The sequence below is a fragment of the Haliotis rubra genome, unplaced genomic scaffold, assembly GCF_003918875.1.
Source record: "Haliotis rubra isolate DU_JTF1 unplaced genomic scaffold, ASM391887v1 Scf2457, whole genome shotgun sequence".
NCBI classification, from domain to species: domain Eukaryota; kingdom Metazoa; phylum Mollusca; class Gastropoda; order Lepetellida; family Haliotidae; genus Haliotis; species Haliotis rubra.
In genome coordinates this window covers 18,555-36,442 of record NW_025766511.1, presented here as the reverse complement: position 1 = coordinate 36,442, position 17,888 = coordinate 18,555, and the positions used below count along the sequence as shown (strand labels likewise).

At 48.4% G+C, this 17,888-nt stretch overlaps 1 protein-coding gene across 1 annotated transcript in view; it reads right to left on the bottom strand.

The window, feature by feature from the left end:
* Nucleotides 1-3,051: 3,051 nt before the first annotated feature.
* LOC124279055 (nuclear pore complex protein Nup155-like) overlaps nt 3,052-17,888 on the bottom strand; it is a gene marked incomplete at its 5' end in the record, with an annotated part of 31,920 nt that continues 17,083 nt past the window's right edge. Inside the window, 9 exon segments of the mRNA XM_046714856.1 lie at nt 3,052-3,184; nt 3,818-3,824; nt 4,474-4,594; nt 7,904-8,026; nt 9,852-9,981; nt 10,307-10,461; nt 11,610-11,714; nt 12,246-12,396; nt 13,018-13,154. Coding sequence (XP_046570812.1) covers nt 3,052-3,184; nt 3,818-3,824; nt 4,474-4,594; nt 7,904-8,026; nt 9,852-9,981; nt 10,307-10,461; nt 11,610-11,714; nt 12,246-12,396; nt 13,018-13,154 — 1,062 coding nt within the window.

Below are 17,888 nucleotides of genomic sequence, written 5' to 3'. Positions count from 1 at the left end.
CCGAACAACTGGGGAGATGGCCGAATATCCCCGATGGAGCATCCACTTTCGTGTGGGGCCAGGATACGACACGAGAGTGCATCTGCTCGAACGTTGTCCGCCCTGGGAGATAAACAGGCATTACCGGTATGTCGAACTGAGGTCGCACCAGAGCAGAAACTGCCATGCCTCCTGCAGAAGAGACGGGAAACTGTGCAGCCTCTGCTTCAGGATGTAGGTCATTGCCGCCTGGTTGTCCATCTCGAGGCGGACCACGCGGCCTTGGCGAACCTCCTCGGTCGTTTGAACACCAACCTGACTGCTCTCACTTCTAGCACATTGATGTGCAGTTGCGCCGCTTGTGACCACAGGCCTGAGACCGACAGAGCCCAACCGCACGCTTCACCCTGTGAGGGAAGCGTCCGCCTGAATTGAGAGAGACATCTGGCGACATGGATGTCCAAAGGGAGCCTTGGATAAATTCCTCGCCAGTGTCCACCACCGTGAATGAGGAATTAGCCACCCTGGAGTGTGGAGAATCAACTTCGTAACCCTGGTGTGGACCCACATTCGAGCTAGAGCCTGCTGAATGGGTCGCGATCCTCAACAGCCAGCGCCAAACTTGATGTCCACCGCTGCCGCCATGTTGCCTAACAACTGGAGCCAAGTCTGAGCTGAGGCCCTGGGGAACCGAGAAATTGTAACACAACTCTCTGGACTTTGGTGGCGCGGTCCGAGACTGGGGAGACTATCCCTGCAGCTGTCTCAACCTCGCCCTAAGAACACCAGATCCTGGGTGGGAACCAGTTCTGATTTCTTGAGGTTGATAATCCAGCCCAACTTGGTGAGAATACTCATCACAGCAAAGTGTCGCAACTCGACTCAAGTGAGTGGCAAGCGCCTGCGAAGGAGCCAATCGTCTGGAGTACGGGTGACAGCACCTGCCCCAGTGACCACGGCTACCTGAGCTGGAATTAGCATGAGTTTGGTGAACACCCTTGGCGCTGTGGAAATGCCGAAGAGGAGTACCGAAACTGATAGCACCTCCCCACGTCGAAGGAAAACCTTAGGTATTTCGAACTTCGGGGAGTGCATAGGGACATGGAAGTGCAGCGTCTTTGAGGAGTCGAATTGGCGTGAGCCAATCTCCCTTCTCCACAGAGCGAAATCACCCGAACGCGAGTGTTTCCATCTTGAATGATCGGTACCTCTAACATGTCGTTCAGACCTTTGAGGTTTAGAATAAGGTCTGAACCCTCCGTCCTTTTTGGTGACAAGGAAATAAGTTGAGTAAAACCCAACATTTCTTGTCCCACAGGAACCATCTCTATGGCTGCCTTGTCCAGCAACGACTGGACCTCGGCGCGAGCACTTCCGCCTTCTCTAGGGCAGCCGGCACTGGAGTGCAACGGATCCCGAGGAGAAGGGGGTGGGTCTCGCTTCCACTGTGGCAAGTGGCCTTCCCTGAGTGTGGACAGGACCCAGGGGATTGGGCGTGACTTTTCCCCATTCCGACAGGAAGAGGAAAGTCGACCACCCACAGGATATGTGGCAGGAGACATTGAATACGGACTTTGGCAGTACTCTGACTGCTTGGTCTGGTACCAACAAAGGGCCTCGGAGGAATTATAGCTGGGAAGCGGGGCTGACTTCCTTCCTCTGAAAAGGCTGGTGGGCGCCGTGGCCTGCCCTTGCCTACCTCTGCCGCTCACCCTCAGCGACTGCAAGGGCTGAGCCCATTTAACAGATTCCTTCGCCGCAGAAAGGATATCACGGAGGAGACAACCGGGGCCGCGAAGCGAGGCGTGTGAGGCTGTTCCAGCAAGGGCTTAGAGTCCTTGAAGGTTGAGACAGCCTCGCTGCCTCCCCGGACTACTGTAGCTGCCCGGGGAACAGGGTAGAACCCATCGAGAATGGCAGCCAGCAGAGCCTGTTGGCGTGGCAGGCTAATACCTGCGCCCGCGGAAAGCCACAGGCGGCGGAGGCCCATCACCGCCCGACATCATTTGGCAAGCCGACTGACCTGATAGAAATCAGCTACGCCAGATGTGACTGTACCTCCGTTAATTGCTTAGCCAAGGTGGAGGGAGACGAATCTTCTTCCACCCCACCCACATCCAGTAGTTGCCTCTGCAACACCGAGATGTGGCGAATGGATCGTCACTTTGAGGCATTGAACGCATTGCGGTATTGCTCTTCAAAGGATCGATAGGCGGATTTAAGCTGGCGTTAGTCGTGGAGCGGCGGAAGCCGGGCGACCTTTGCTTGGCTGAAGCCATAGAATTACCCGACGCACCCCAGGGCTTACCGGATGCGTAAACCACAATCGTCAACCACTGGGGGATTGTAGAGGCAAGTTCTCCCCATGAGGTACCGGCCCGGTCAAGTTCTGGCAAATCGAACTGGACCTGGTACCATGACAGAGGAGGGGTTGATTACTTCAGACAAGACTGAGGGTAATATCACGCGGCCTTGTGTCCCCACCTTGGTGGGAGCAAAAGCCTCCCCTGGGAGTGCTTAAACTCCCTGAGGGTCGGGTCGCCAGTACTGACCACTACCTGGGGCAGGACAGAAAGCAATACGCCCTCGCACCTGCCTCAGGGGCGCTACCGAGCCGACCAAAGGCGTGCCCAACTCCTCCCTCGACCCTCATCCTCCTCCATAGCCTCCTCGAATCGATCCTCAATGGTGAGGTCTCTGTTTCCAGAGAGCTCTGAGGATCATCATCGAGGGTCTACAGAAGAGGGACAAAGGCTCGAGCAGAGCCGGGTTGCCCGGACACACACCGACCCAAGACTTCGAGACTGAGTCGCTGTGCCGTGATGAGGAAGAGCCCGTGCTGGGATTCCTCAATGGTAGACAAATGATCCAGACACCGAATGGCCCGCCAAGCCGGCGCAAGCGGAATGGGACCAGTCGCAGTAGCGGCAACTACAGGGACTGCTTAAACTACTAACTACTGGACCAGACCCGAGCCAAGGCTGGGGCCGGTAGGTTACTGCCGGAGGGTGGCCAGCAACCGAGGCGAAACTTCGGAGCCGGCGCTTTTCGACAGAAACCCCACACCAGAGCCTAAGCTGAGGTTGGGAGCACTGCCCGCCATAGACCCGACACACACACCCGCACCTGGTGGGACACCACCTCTCTGTCGGAGGCCAGCCATCGCAGCGTCCAGCCACGAGTGTGGGACCGAATCCATCTGCTTCTGCAATATATCAGAAAGTAAAATCAATTGTTAGCTGGTTAGAAACAGGGACAGGAGGGGGAAGGTGCCTGTGATGTTGAGGGGGATGGCAGGTGAAGGAGCCGGAGGCCCGTACCCTTCGCCCGCCAGTAGAGCATCCCGAAGAGAGGAAGCGAAGCCTTCTTTTTCTTTGTTTTTATCTTTGTCTTTAGGCTCCTGACCCCAAATGTCCCCCGCCTAGTAGGGCGTGTAGAACATGTAATCAGCACGTCTGGACTTGATGCTGCTTGGGGAGAAAGCCTGACACATAGAACAACCTTGTTCGTCATGGGCCCTCCTAAACAACGTAAGCAAACCAGGTGGCGATCCTGAGGCGACAAACTGCGCTACAGGTGACACACCCCTTGGGCTGCAAAAACAGAACCACGCTATGATAATAGCAAGGACTGTATGCGATATACATAATATAATATGCACACAACAAAACAGAACAAAATACAACGCCCTGGCGATATTTTAACTGCTACAGCAAAGCTATTAATTACTAGCGTAAAGCCATAATAGCGGCCGTAATTAAGTACATAGGTGACAAAGAGCAACATGTGTGAAGCGACACGTGCGGCGATCCACGAAAACACTCAAAGCAAAACTTACCTAAAGCCTGAAAAAGAGGAATTTAGGCAAGTATAATCTACAAAATGAAATATCAGCCCTTTCACAACCCGACTACAAGGCTTTTTCTACTAAAGCCAGGAGAAGGAAAAGCAACGGAACCCAGCGGTCCGCCATCTTGCCTGCCACGTGGCTGGAGACAGCGAACTGCGCGGTAAAGTTACAACAAATCATGAATGAAAAAAGTCATACAAAGATTCCAGCTAACGCCCGAGCGAAAAAAAGGAACCATACATACAGGATTTGACTCTATCTCACTCATCCTTATTCGTATCTTGGACCATGCAAACGACCTACACGGCCGACGACAGCATGAAAAGTGAGGTACGAGGTACACAGCCAGAGTTACCTGCTCTTGGCTGTAGGGGGCCCGCTACGGGGCCCTGTAGGGGTGGTCTCACCACACATAACGAGTTTTTTGTTTGGTAAAATATTTTATTGAAATATTGTTACAACTGTCGTAGGCTTTTAAAATGGACATTTTAATGCTTATATGTACCCCAAGGAGGACTTCTTCTGAAAAAGAATGGACCTTTGGCGTACCAAGCGAGTGCTTTAACCACAGTAGGCTACCCCACAGACCCTTAAGCCCTATAGAATATGGACCATATCACGCATGACCCTGATGAAGAGCCTACCTTTATCAATGATGCTCTGCCACAGGTTATCAATAAGCGCATTGTCGTACAGTCCAGCACAGTGGACAATGGCCAGCTTACACTCCGATAAGTCAAACCTGTCTGCATACTCTTCGTACAGCTGAAATCAGGAATTGTTAGTGTGTTAGAGGTGTTGAAGTTTAAAGCTTGTTCTAACTGCAACCAATTCAATAGCAGGATATTGTTACAACTGTTGATCATCCACAAAATATATCAGTATTATTGTGTTGTTACAGTGTTGTAGGTCTTCACTGGTCAAAACAAAATATGCTGAAATCGGAGTTAACTGGACATAGCTTCAGAGTTTAGGGTTAAATGCTGCCCCCAGTAACATTTCAGATATATGACATTAGCCTGAAAATAATTGGACAATATGGTGTTTGTTATAATGAGCAAATGCTCCATGCTTTCAACATAGGACAAGAACACATGGTCAACAGTATCTCCCCACTGTTCTTATTTGGTTCCTGTTTTTTAACTCCACCACAACATTCTTGTCCTGAAAACACATAACAAAATTTCCCTATCTGTAACAGTTTCTGGGAAAATCTGTCCCCATTGGGGATACCGAGTACTAAGTCAAGTAATGCATGACAATAATTCTGTAACAAATTGCAACACGGTTTCCATTTTTAAAACCAATCAAGGCATTCATGTCCCCTTGGTGGGGGGAATAATAAACTCTGAGAGTTTGACAAATTAAGTCGGCTTTTACGACCAACGTAAGTTGCTAGGGTCCTATTTTAACCTGTATTCTTCCAGTGTGGTGTACTGCTACCGAGTGTGGTGTACTGCTACCGAGTGTGATGTACTGCTACCGAGTGTGGTGTACTGCTACTGAGTGTGGTGTACTGCTACTGAGTGTGGTGTACGGATAGTGAGTGTGGTGTACTGCTACTGAGTGTGGTGTACTGGTACTGAGCGTGGTGTACTGCTACTGAGTGTGGTGTACTGCTACTGAGTGTGGTGTACTGCTACTGAGTGTGGTGTACTGCTACTGAGTGTGGTGTACTGGTACTGAGTGTGGTGTACTGCTACCGAGTGTGGTGTACTGCTACTGAGTGTGGTGTACTGCTACTGAGTGTGGTGTACTGGTACTGAGTGTGGTGTACTCAGCTACTGAGCGTGGTGTACTGCTACTGAGTGTGGTGTACTGCTACTGAGTGTGGTGTACTGCTACTGAGTGTGGTGTACTGCTACTGAGCGTGGTGTACTGCTACTGAGTGTGGTGTACTGCTACTGAGTGTGGTGTACTGCTACCGAGTGTGGTGTACTGCTACTGAGTGTGGTGTACTGGTACTGAGTGTGGTGTACTGGTACTGAGTGTGGTGTACTGCTACCGAGTGTGGTGTACGGATAGTGAGTGTGGTGTACTGCTACCGAGTGTGGTGTACTGCTACTGAGTGTGGTGTACTGCTACTGAGTGTGGTGTACTGCTACTGAGTGTGGTGTACTGGTACTGAGTGTGGTGTACTGCTACTGAGTGTGGTGTACTGGTACTGAGTGTGGTGTACTGGTACTGAGTGTGGTGTACTGCTACCGAGTGTGGTGTACGGATAGTGAGTGTGGTGTACTGCTACCGAGTGTGGTGTACTGCTACTGAGTGTGGTGTACTGCTACTGAGTGTGGTGTACTGGTACTGAGTGTGGTGTACTGGTACTGAGTGTGGTGTACTGGTACTGAGTGTGGTGTACTGGTACTGAGTGTGGTGTACTGCTACCGAGTGTGGTGTACGGATAGTGAGTGTGGTGTACTGCTACCGAGTGTGGTGTACTGCTACTGAGTGTGGTGTACTGCTACTGAGTGTGGTGTACTGCTACCGAGTGTGGTGTACTGGTACTGAGTGTGGTGTACTGGTACTGAGTGTGGTGTACTGCTACCGAGTGTGGTGTACGGATAGTGAGTGTGGTGTACTGCTACCGAGTGTGGTGTACTGCTACCGAGTGTGGTGTACTGCTACTGAGTGTGGTGTACTGCTACTGAGTGTGGTGTACTGGTACTGAGTGTGGTGTACGGATAGTGAGTGTGGTGTACTGCTACTGAGTGTGGTGTACTGCTACTGAGTGTGGTGTACTGGTACTGAGTGTGGTGTACTGGTACTGAGTGTGGTGTACTGGTACTGAGGTGTGGTGTACTGCTACTGAGTGTGGTGTGCACGGATAGTGAGTGTGGTGTACTGCTACCGGAGTGTGGTGTACTGCTACTGAGTGTGGTGTACTGCTACTGAGTGTGTGTGTACTGGTACTTTGAAGGTGTGGTGTACTGGTACTGAGTGTGGTGTACTGGTACTGAGTGTGGTGTACTGGGATAGTGAGTGTGGTGTACTGCTACTGAGTGTGGTGTACTGCTACTGAGTGTGGTGTACTGGTACTGAGTGTGGTGTACTGCTACGAGTGTGGTGTAATACGGGATAGTGAGGTGTGGTGTACTGCTACGAGTGTGGTGTACTGCTACTGAGTGTGGTGTACTGCTACTGAGTGTGGTGTACTGCTACTGAGTGTGGTGTACTGGTACTGAGTGTGGTGTACGGATAGTGAGTGTGGTGTACTGCTACTGAGTGTGGTGTACTGCTACTGAGTGTGGTGTACTGGTACTGAGTGTGGTGTACTGGTACTGAGTGTGGTGTACTGCTACTGAGTGTGGTGTACTGCTACTGAGTGTGGTGTACTGGTACTGAGTGTGGTGTACTGGTACTGAGTGTGGTGTACTGCTACTGAGTGTGGTGTACTGGTACTGAGTGTGGTGTACTGCTACTGAGTGTGGTGTACTGGTACTGAGTGTGGTGTACTGCTACCGAGTGTGGTGTACTGCTACTGAGTGTGGTGTACTGCTACTGAGTGTGGTGTACTGGTACTGAGTGTGGTGTACTGCTACTGAGTGTGGTGTACTGGTACTGAGTGTGGTGTACTGCTACTGAGTGTGGTGTACTGCTACTGAGTGTGGTGTACTGCTACTGAGTGTGGTGTACTGGTACTGAGTGTGGTGTACTGGTACTGAGTGTGGTGTACTGGTACTGAGTGTGGTGTACGGATAGTGAGTGTGGTGTACTGCTACTGAGTGTGGTGTACTGCTACTGAGTGTGGTGTACTGGTACTGAGTGTGGTGTACTGGTACTGAGTGTGGTGTACTGGTACTGAGTGTGGTGTACTGCTACTGAGTGTGGTGTACGGATAGTGAGTGTGGTGTACTGCTACCGAGTGTGTTGTACTGCTACTGAGTGTGGTGTACTGCTACTGAGTGTGGTGTACTGGTACTGAGTGTGGTGTACTGGTACTGAGTGTGCTGTACTGCTACTGAGTGTGGTGTACTGCTACTGAGTGTGGTGTACTGGTACTGAGTGTGGTGTACTGCTACTGAGTGTGGTGTACTGCTACCGAGTGTGGTGTACTGCTACTGTGAAGACTCGTACCGTGGTGATGTCCAGCAGTTCCGAGTCCAGCCTGACCAGAAGCCCCCTGGTGTCACCGTGTGGGATGGATAGGCCGAGGGACTTGGCCAACGCCTTCTGTACCTGCAGCTGGAGACGGGCAACCTGGAACAAGACACGGACAGTTCAGATTGTCATAAAACGAAGCCAAGTGAGTCTAACTACTCAACCCAAAGAAAGTGCTAGCTCCTACAACATGCATGGTGTAATGGGGCTAATTCTTCACCAGAATAATCATGGGCATGGACATTGTTGAATGACAGTGTCAGTAATACTCTACCTCTATCAAAGCCTCTTGTAAGTCAACAAATCTGGAGCTGACAACAACAGATTATTAATGGTTAACAATGGTTGAAAGCATAGTGGCTTGACATGTCTGTCAGCAAACAATGACAAAATGACACAGTTCACATAATTGCAAAACCACCTGAATCTTGTCTTGGGGACCTATTTTGCCCAACCTAAGGCTCACTGATTACAGGGGACCTACATTATCCTATCCATCACAGACCCGGTGGCACAGGAGACCTACCCATCACAGACCCGGTGGCACAGGAGACCTATCCATCATAGACCCAGGGGCACAGGAGACCTACCCATCACAGACCCAGTCCACCTACCCATCACAGACCCAGTGGCACAGGAGACCTACCCATCACAGACCAAGTCCACCTACCCATCACAGACCCAGTGGCACAGGAGACCTACCCATCACAGACCCGGTGGCACAGGAGACCTACCCATCACAGACCCAGTCCACCTACCCATCACAGACCCAGTGGCACAGGAGACCTACCCATCACAGACCCGACCCAAGTGGCACGGAGACCTACCATCACAGACCAAGTCCACCTACCCATCACAGACCCAGTGGCACAGGAGACCTACCCATCACAGACCCGGTGGCACGGGAGACCTACCCATCACAGACCAAGTCCACCTACCCATCACAGACCCGTGGCACAGGAGACCTACCCATCACAGACCCAGTCCACCTACCCATCACAGACCTAGGGGCACAGGAGACCTACCCATCACAGACCCGGTGGCACGGGAGACCTACCCATCACAGACCAAGTCCACCTACCCATCACAGACCCAGTGGCACAGGAGACCTACCCATCACAGACCCGGTGGCACAGGAGACCTACCCATCACAGACCCGGTGGCACGGGAGACCTATCCATCACAGACCCGGTGGCACAGGAGACCTACCCATCACAGACCAAGTCCACCTACCCATCACAGACCCAGTGGCACAGGAGACCTACCCATCACAGACCCGGTGGCACGGGAGACCTATCCATCACAGACCCGGTGGCACAGGAGACCTACCCATCACAGACCCAGTCCACCTACCCATCACAGACCCAGTCCACCTACCCATCACAGACCCAGTGGCACAGGAGACCTACCCATCACAGACCCGGTGGCACAGGAGACCTACCCATCACAGACCCGGTGGCACAGGAGACCTACCCATCACAGACCCGGTGGCACGGGAGACCTATCCATCACAGACCCGGTGGCACAGGTGACCTACCCATCACAGACCCTAGGGGCACAGGAGACCTATCCATCACAGACCCGGTGGCACAGGAGACCTATCCATCACAGACCCAGTGGCACAGGAGACCTATCCATCACAGACCTGGTGGCACAGGAGACCTACCCATCACAGACCCGGTGGCACAGGAGACCTATCCATCACAGACCCGGTGGCACAGGAGACCTACCCATCACAGGCCCGGTGGCACAGGAGACCTATCCATCACAGACCCGGTGGCACAGGAGACCTACCCATCACAGGCCCGGTGGCACAGGAGACCTACCCATCACAGACCCAGTCCACCTACCCATCACAGACCCGGTGGCACAGGAGATCTGTCCAATCAGATACACAAGGATCTTTTGCTTAAAATGATCTCACCTCCATCTTCTCTTCAAGCTCGTGCAAGAATTCTCCCCCAGCGGCAGACATGATCCTAGATGTTGAGCTCTTGGCACACATGATGGCTCGTGAAAGGTACTCGATACGCTGGTGGAGGGGCACATCCATGCTGGGGAAGGAACCAACTCATTAGTCCAATCTGGCACCACAAGGCCTTGTAATGATATACTGACTTACAAACTTTACAAGACTCTTCAGGTATCATGATACACAGCTTGAAGCTTTCATGGAGGAAGGCTTTTTACAATACCTGTTATTCATAATACCTTATACATCAACATAAAAGTTTTAAAGAAACACTTTTTCAGCCAGACTCTTCTCTTTTCCACATGCTTTGACAATATACTGGCATGAGTTTACTACATTCAATCATAGCCATTGTCAAGTTTAAGGGGTAAATTCACTTGTCAGGTGTCATTCTGACATCACCTTACCTGTGTCTCTCTGCCAGTTGGGACAAGATCTTTGCTGCAGCGGGGAAGTTCTGGATCTTCTCATAGTACTTCCACAGCATATCAAGAGCCTCTACATTGCCAGAGTGTAGTTGTGTCTTCCGCTTCAGATATGCCTCCACATATGGGGTCTGGATCTAAACAAGTGAGTGAGTGAGTAAGTGCAGATGGGGATTGCGTGGCGTGGGGTTATTTTGTGAATTTGAGAAATGTGCAGTGTTCTGTACTTTTCGATTGTTGTTTTGAATCAAACATGTGACTGTTGAACCTAGGTTTCATCCTTAGTCACAAATCATTGCAAGAACCTTTCTTCATCAGCTTCAAACAGACCTGGTTTATTACAAGGTATGTTGTGCTTATCTCACGTCACAAGTCCTGGAATGGAATGAGGTGATATTTTCTTCATTGCATAAAGGTTCTGAGATAATAGAGATGTGCTCTCTCCCAGCAAATACCAACTCAACAAGCAAACAGACACTCAGTCATTGCTGGTTGGTCATCTAAATATCAAGTGTGCGAGGGAGTAAGGTTTTACGCTGCTTTTAGCAATATTCCAGCAATATCAATGTGGGGGACACCAGAAATGGGCTTCATACATTGCACCCATGTGGGGAATCGAACCTGGGTCTTTAGCGTGACGAGCGGACACTTTAACCACTAGACTACTCCACTGCCCCCTCAATATCAAGGATTATCTGGATAAAATCAGCTGTTGTTGACATGACAGTCCTTCCAGCACAGTGGTCGTCTTGAAGTCTCTCTTTGCTGTGCTTACAACATACTGCTACAATAGGTGAGTGAGTGAGTGAGTTTAGTTTTATGCCACATTCAGCAATATTTCAGTTTTATGGCGCCGGTCTGTAAATAATCAAGTCTCGACCAGACAATCCAGTGATCAACAGCATGAGCTTCAATCTGCGCAATTGGGAACCGAGACATGTGTTAACCAAGTCAACAATCTGACCACCCGATCCCCTTTGTCGCCTCTTACAACAAGCATGGGTTGCTGAAGATCATTTCTAACCTGGATCTTCATGGGTTGCTACAATAGGAAGAGGTATACTTCCATAGTGTTGTACCGATATCTTCAAGGATAGCTTTTGGTGATAAACAGTTTCCAGCAAGTACTTGATAACAGCATGTTCCTAAAGTTTGTCAATATTCCAAAGACCACGGACTGCACCCAGTTTACTGACTTGACACAGATATAATTTACTCAAGTTTTGGGGGACATAGCTCTAAGACACAATGCATTCTACTTAAAAGACTTCACTTATTAACCTACCTCTAGGAGTTTCTCGGAATTGTTGGTGATGAAGAACCAGTCGTACAGGGACGTGTGGAACAGAGCGTCTTCCGACTTGAGGGCCATCCTCAGGATATCCGTCCTCTGTAGCAGTCACAAATGATAAGGATACAAGTTATCATGAAAGAGAAAATTTGATTAAATGCCAGCAATATCACAGCATATGAAATGACCCGAGTCTCAGGCACGTATTTAATAAGGTTTACTTTTGTTTATTATTGTATCAGGTAAAGAGGAAAAACCACATCCTATTTCTTTGACACGAGCAGCAAACCACTGGTCAGTTTTATCCCCACCTGAGTGAGAGAGAGAGAGAGAAGAGTGTAGTTTTACACCATTTTCAGCAATATCACAACAGGGACACCAGAAATGGGCTTCACACATTGTACCCATGTGAGGAATCAAACCTGGCGCTTTGGGGTGACGAGCGAACACTGCAACCACTAGGCTACCCCACTTCCCCCTCCCCTACCTGGACATTTTGAATACTACTTAATGTTGACTCCTGAGACATACTGTGCCCTGCGATTCTCACATATATTCCACCTGAGACTGATTCTGACTTTTACAGATCCAGGTGTAAGGCTTGTGGCTTTAGTGGCTCTGTATACTCACATATTGGTCTGCCTGTGGCGCGGCGACACGGCTGGGGTCCGGGGCTGGAGGTGGGCCAGGAGACTTGGGTACACTGGGAGCCTGGGGGTGAGATACGCTGGCCGACCACAAGTAGCCCAGGATCTCAGTGATGCACTTGTAGCACTCCAACCTGGAAGACAAACCACATGGCAATTGTGTAGAACCGCAGAACCGGGGATAAGCAATGTGGAGATGCATGCCCAAACTCACAGTTACCTGGAATCATTTGTAGTAGTTATCTCGGGATTGTGACATTTTTTTACCCTTTTCAAAATCAGCTTTTGCAGTCCTTACTGATCATAATGGGAGTGCATTGTAAGTTTTTATATTAGATGCATTCAAACTTTTATTTCACAAAGTAAGTTTGGTCTTTTCTGAGATTTAACTGTTCGGCAATTAAATCATAAAGTGTCAGATTATTGTGGACTTATTATTGTAGACTATTACAAACCTATACCAACCTGTACTGTAGATTACTGCAACCCTACACCTACAGCTACAGATTTACTGCAAACCTGCACCATACGGCAACCCTGCTGTGTGTTTTTGTTTACTACAACCCTACACCCATAGACTTACTGCAACCCTGCTGTGTGCTTTTGTTTACTACAACCCTACACCCATAGACTTACTGCAACCCTGTATCTACTGATGCATATTTACTGTCATCCCACACACACTGCCATATTACTGCAACCCCGCTTTGTAAGATTTTGATTATTGCAACCCTATGTCCACAGCTACGACTCACCTGTGGTAGTAAGCCTGGAATCCCTGGGTGTCTTCAGGTGGCTCCCCGTTCTGATAGAAGTGGGACGCCAGGTCCTGCGGGTCGAGTTTACGAGCCTCCGTCAGACACATCTCAACGATGCCCTCATAGAAGTTGATATTAAATGTAATTTTAGAGTAAAATTGATATTTTATACTTATCCTGACTCATGCTCTTTGCTTGTCTTCTTCTTCTTGCTAACATAGTGGAACACTTGTATCTCCTTATTTGAAGCCCTTCAAAATAAAATCACTAATTGGTACTCACCACGAAGTTGCTCCCTTTGTCTCCCCTGGCGGAAAGGTGTCGCCACCCTCTGGCCATGTGCTCCACTCTCTCCTGATTTAGCGAGCCCAACACTTGAATTTACAGGGAAATCCAAAGTGTTATGTGGGGAGGATGGAGGGAGTTAACTCATGAGTCAGGATAAGTATAAAATATCAATTTTACTCTAAAAATTACATATTTTTCCTTATCCTGACTCATGCTCTTTGTTTGTAGCATCCTACGGAACGGAGGTGGGTAACAGAATACTTTGGATTTATAATTAGTGATTTTGTATAGATATACTGTAATATCTCCCTACGGAACTTCATGAAGGCTTAGATTTAGGATGTTTCCTGTATAAAGAAAACCATAGGTTATATAAAGCCATTAAAGGGGAATTACATTATGAATATATTGAACAATACATATAAATTATATATATATATATAGGTGACTCTGATAGAGGCACTGAAATTGACTATACTCCAAGTATATGCTTAAGGTTGAATACTTAAGCTGAACATATATACATAGCCCTAAAACTCCGTGAGAGTTATAAGCTAGATGAGTATGTATAAAATACATATTAATCTTGTGAGGATAATATTTTAACGCCTACGCAGGGACTGTCAGTTGCTGAGCGAGGACCAGTGGTCCGGAATGGTGAATGCCAGAGACATCTTCTGTAGTGATGTCTCTTAGGTAGTGATTAGCAAATACCATGTTAGATTTCCAATAGCATCCTTCCATAATCGTGTTCAAGGAACAGTTACCGTAGGGCGAGGGTAGAGGCCAGTGCCCTGATCTCATGTGGATTTGATGCTGTTGGTGGGTCCAAGCCTGCTGCCTTGTAGGCACGGAGAATGACAGTCCTTATCCAAATAGATATTGTGGTCCGTGACACTTCTGTTTGATTCGTGAGGCTTATAAGGGATGAATAAACGCTTGAGAAATCTTCTCCTTGTTTTGGATCGTCAGAATAAACTTTGAGCCTTACCGACACAGTGATAGGTCTTGTGTATCTTGTGATCCGAGAATAGAGGATAGCCGGATGTGGAATAATCTGTCTGGTTGACCTGGCAGTTGATTTTTGCGATGAAATCCCATCTTAACCGAGGTGCGCCAAAAGTTATGATTGTCATCAAACTGTATCCTCTCGTAATCCAGAGCTGAAATTTCAGACATTCTTGCTGCTGTGGCTAGCTTATAGCAGAAACAGTGTTTTCTGTGAGAGAAATTCAAAGTTTGTCGATTCCAAAGGTTCATAGACCTCACTCGTGAGGTGTTGTAACACTACATTCAGATCCCAAGCTGGGGCGTGGAACTTCCGCTTTGGTCCTCCAATCGAAAGCTCGTAGTAAGGCCAGTAACTCTGGAGATCTTGTCAATTTGACACCCGCTCTCATGGTGATTACAGAACTAAGCCGCAAGATATGTTGATATCGCTGAACCTTTTAAATGTTTGTTTTGGCGAGGTAACACAAATAGTCTGCCACTTGAGGTCAGGAAGCCTCTTGCTGTAAACCCTTTCTTTGTTGCATAATTTTCAAACTGTGCCACTTGTCGCCGCATTGCTACGAAGTTGAGTAACGTAAGGCAAGCGCGACTGCTTTTGCCGCTCTGGCAGAATATCCTCTTGTTTAAACACATTTGTATACAGTCCATACGTAGTTGGAACATTGCTGGGTTTCGCGCACTTGTTTGGTGTGAGGATGAATTAACAGGTTTGGCGCCACTTGGGTAGCTCCAGTGTTGGTTGACCGATTTCTTGAATTAGTATGGGAAACCACGCTCTGGCCGCCAGTAGGGCGCACCAAAGTGAGTTGTAGGCTCTGTGTTTGTCTGATTTTCTGTAATACTTGAGGTATTATTGCTGGCGGCGGAAACGCTGCGACGCATTGAGGCCTTCCCATGATAGACTTAGAGCGTCCGCTGCCCAAGCTTGGGGTCTGGGACTGGTGACACGTAATGTCGGTAGCTGATTGTTGAATCGCGCGGCTTAATAGGTCTATTAGCTAGGCCCTAATTGCTTGATTATCTGTGCAAAAATTTCCCTGTTGATCATCCACTCTGTCGGTGATGGTAGATGAGGCCGAGAGAGAGCCGCCTGCTAGTATATTTCTGGCCCGGAATGTGCACTGCTCTGACATGTAGATTTAGATCTTGTATTAAATCAACAGTTGAAAGCTTAGGTTCAAAAGGTTCATCGATCTCGCTGAGCCTTGCTTGTTTATGTAGAACGCCACTGTCGAATTGTCTGTATGGATCATTAGGCGCCGCATTTTGTAGAAATGTGCTCCAATGTAGAATGGCGCTGATTACAGCTTTCATTTCTAGACTGTTTATATGGAGTTTGCATTCTTGCTGATTCCATAACCCTGATATCGCGGTGGTTGGTGAGATGAGCTCCCCAACCTTGGAGTGACGCTGCCTACATACAGATGGGTTTTGTATTCCTGCTCTGCTAAACAAATCCTTCGCAGACATTCGATTTCTTGGTCCACCATAGTAGATGTGGTCTGAGATGTTTCGTAGACTGAATGGTTGTACATCGCTGAGATGTGCGCTGATGAGGACCTGTAGGGGACGAACTGTAATCTGCCTGTGACAGTCATGTCTTGGGCTGATGTGAAAGACCTAGTAGGCTCTGCCATTGTCGCAGTGGTAACGGAGAGAGTAGAGCTGGTGGAATGGTCTGTTGTATCTTGAGCCAACGGTCTTCTGGTACCATAATACGGTTATGATTTGTGATGAATCGAATACCTAGGAACTGCAGGTCTTCGCGATGGTACTAGGTCCGACTTGCGTAAGTTTACTAACCAACCTAGTTGTGTTAGTAGCTTTATGATGTAATTTAACTGTAGTTTGAGACGAAAGTGGATCTTGATCTACTTGTATCCCGGTCAAGGTAAAACGCCACTGGTAGGCCCTTGACGATGTAGAAATTTGATAACGGTTTCGCTATCCTCGCGGAATAGCCAGGGGCTGATGATATTCGAATGGGAGTACTTTCCACTGGTAATGTAGCCCTTCTAGAGTAAATCGTAGGTATTTCCTGGAATCGGGATGAATGGGGATGTGCAGGTAGGCATCCTGTAGATCTATGCTGCCCATGTAGTCCATAGGATCTAATCATCTGGCGTAACTGAGGTAAATGTATCATGCTTAAACTTCGTGGTTTATGTAGATAGTTCTTGCTGAAAAAGCTCATGTTGTAGATGAGTCTGTATTTCTCCGCGTGGAGTTTTTCTTGGGAACCAGGAAAACTGGGGAGTAGAAACCTGGTCTCGACGCTTGCTTGATCTATTACTTCTATGGCCTGTTTGGATAGGAGTGATGAAACAGCCTCTTTATCTTTGGTAGTTGTTGCTTTGTAAATCGAACTTGGGGGGTTTGATTGTCAGCAGAGGCTTGGCCTGTAGAGGATACCGAAATCCGGTTGAAGAATGTTGGAGACGAAGGGTCTTGCAATATTCCCCAGTTTTCCCAGTGTAGTTGGAGGCGCCCACCCACTTGAGCTGGTTGTACTGGAACGGCTGGGGTGGAAGACTCCAGTCGTTCAACCTGTGTTTCAGCTGCCTATAATTGCGGAACCTCTGGGTGTCCTGCCTCTTCCTGATCCTCCTCTATAGTTGCCATATGGGCTTACCTAAAAGAATCTTTACCTCTAGAGCTGGCTATCTTCCTGTCTCTTGCTCTTTGTAGGCCCGTGAACTTAGATCTGCCTGAGTATCTTTGTGAAGTCTCGACTTAATGACGCTGGCTAGTGTGTCCATCGATCTAATCATAAGGACTTCCTGGAATCCTTAGAGACTTCCTTTGGCTTACTTTGTCGATTTCTCCGCCAAAGATGGATGTTGTCGCACCACGGGCTGTATAAAGTGGGCTGTAAAGTTCTCCCCAATTACAGGAGGCTTAGGAGGCCTTGACGACGAAGCTAAGGTCAGTGCTGCTGAAACAGATGTAAGATGATCCGCTAAAAACTGCTGATCTTTCTTTGCATAAGTAAGGGCAGAATAAATCATTCTATCATCTTCCGTCGTGGAATCCCGAATCTAGTAATAAGAGTCTCATTGATCGTCCCTAGATCTATTTAACCCAAAGAACATACGCCTCGCCATGGTTTCTATATGAGCCAACCTTGCATCATCCATCTTGTAAATCTTGTTCTTTACATCGCTGATGATCTTATAGTTCTCATCGATGTCCTGGGCCTTGTAGAAGGAGTCCATGTTATGCGCGTGAGAACTTCTTGGCTTGAAAGTTGGGCAGATGTGGTATCTGAACTTTCGTAGCTTTCTGGAAAGCTGCATCTAGATTCTGTGGCACTGCCGCAATCGGGTCGATCGGGGTAGAGTGATTGCATCTGGATCATCTTCCTTCATCAAATACGCCTGAGCTGTATTGCCACTTTTAGATGGTGATGTGAGATCTAGGTTATTGACCATCCAATACCGTGATTCTGCATCAGAAAATATGATTCCTCCATCATCCTCAAAACCATCATCATTAACAAATTGTAGATGCTCTTCGACCGCGGTAGCTGTCTGTATATCTGATGAGGTTTGTATGCATCTAGTTGACTT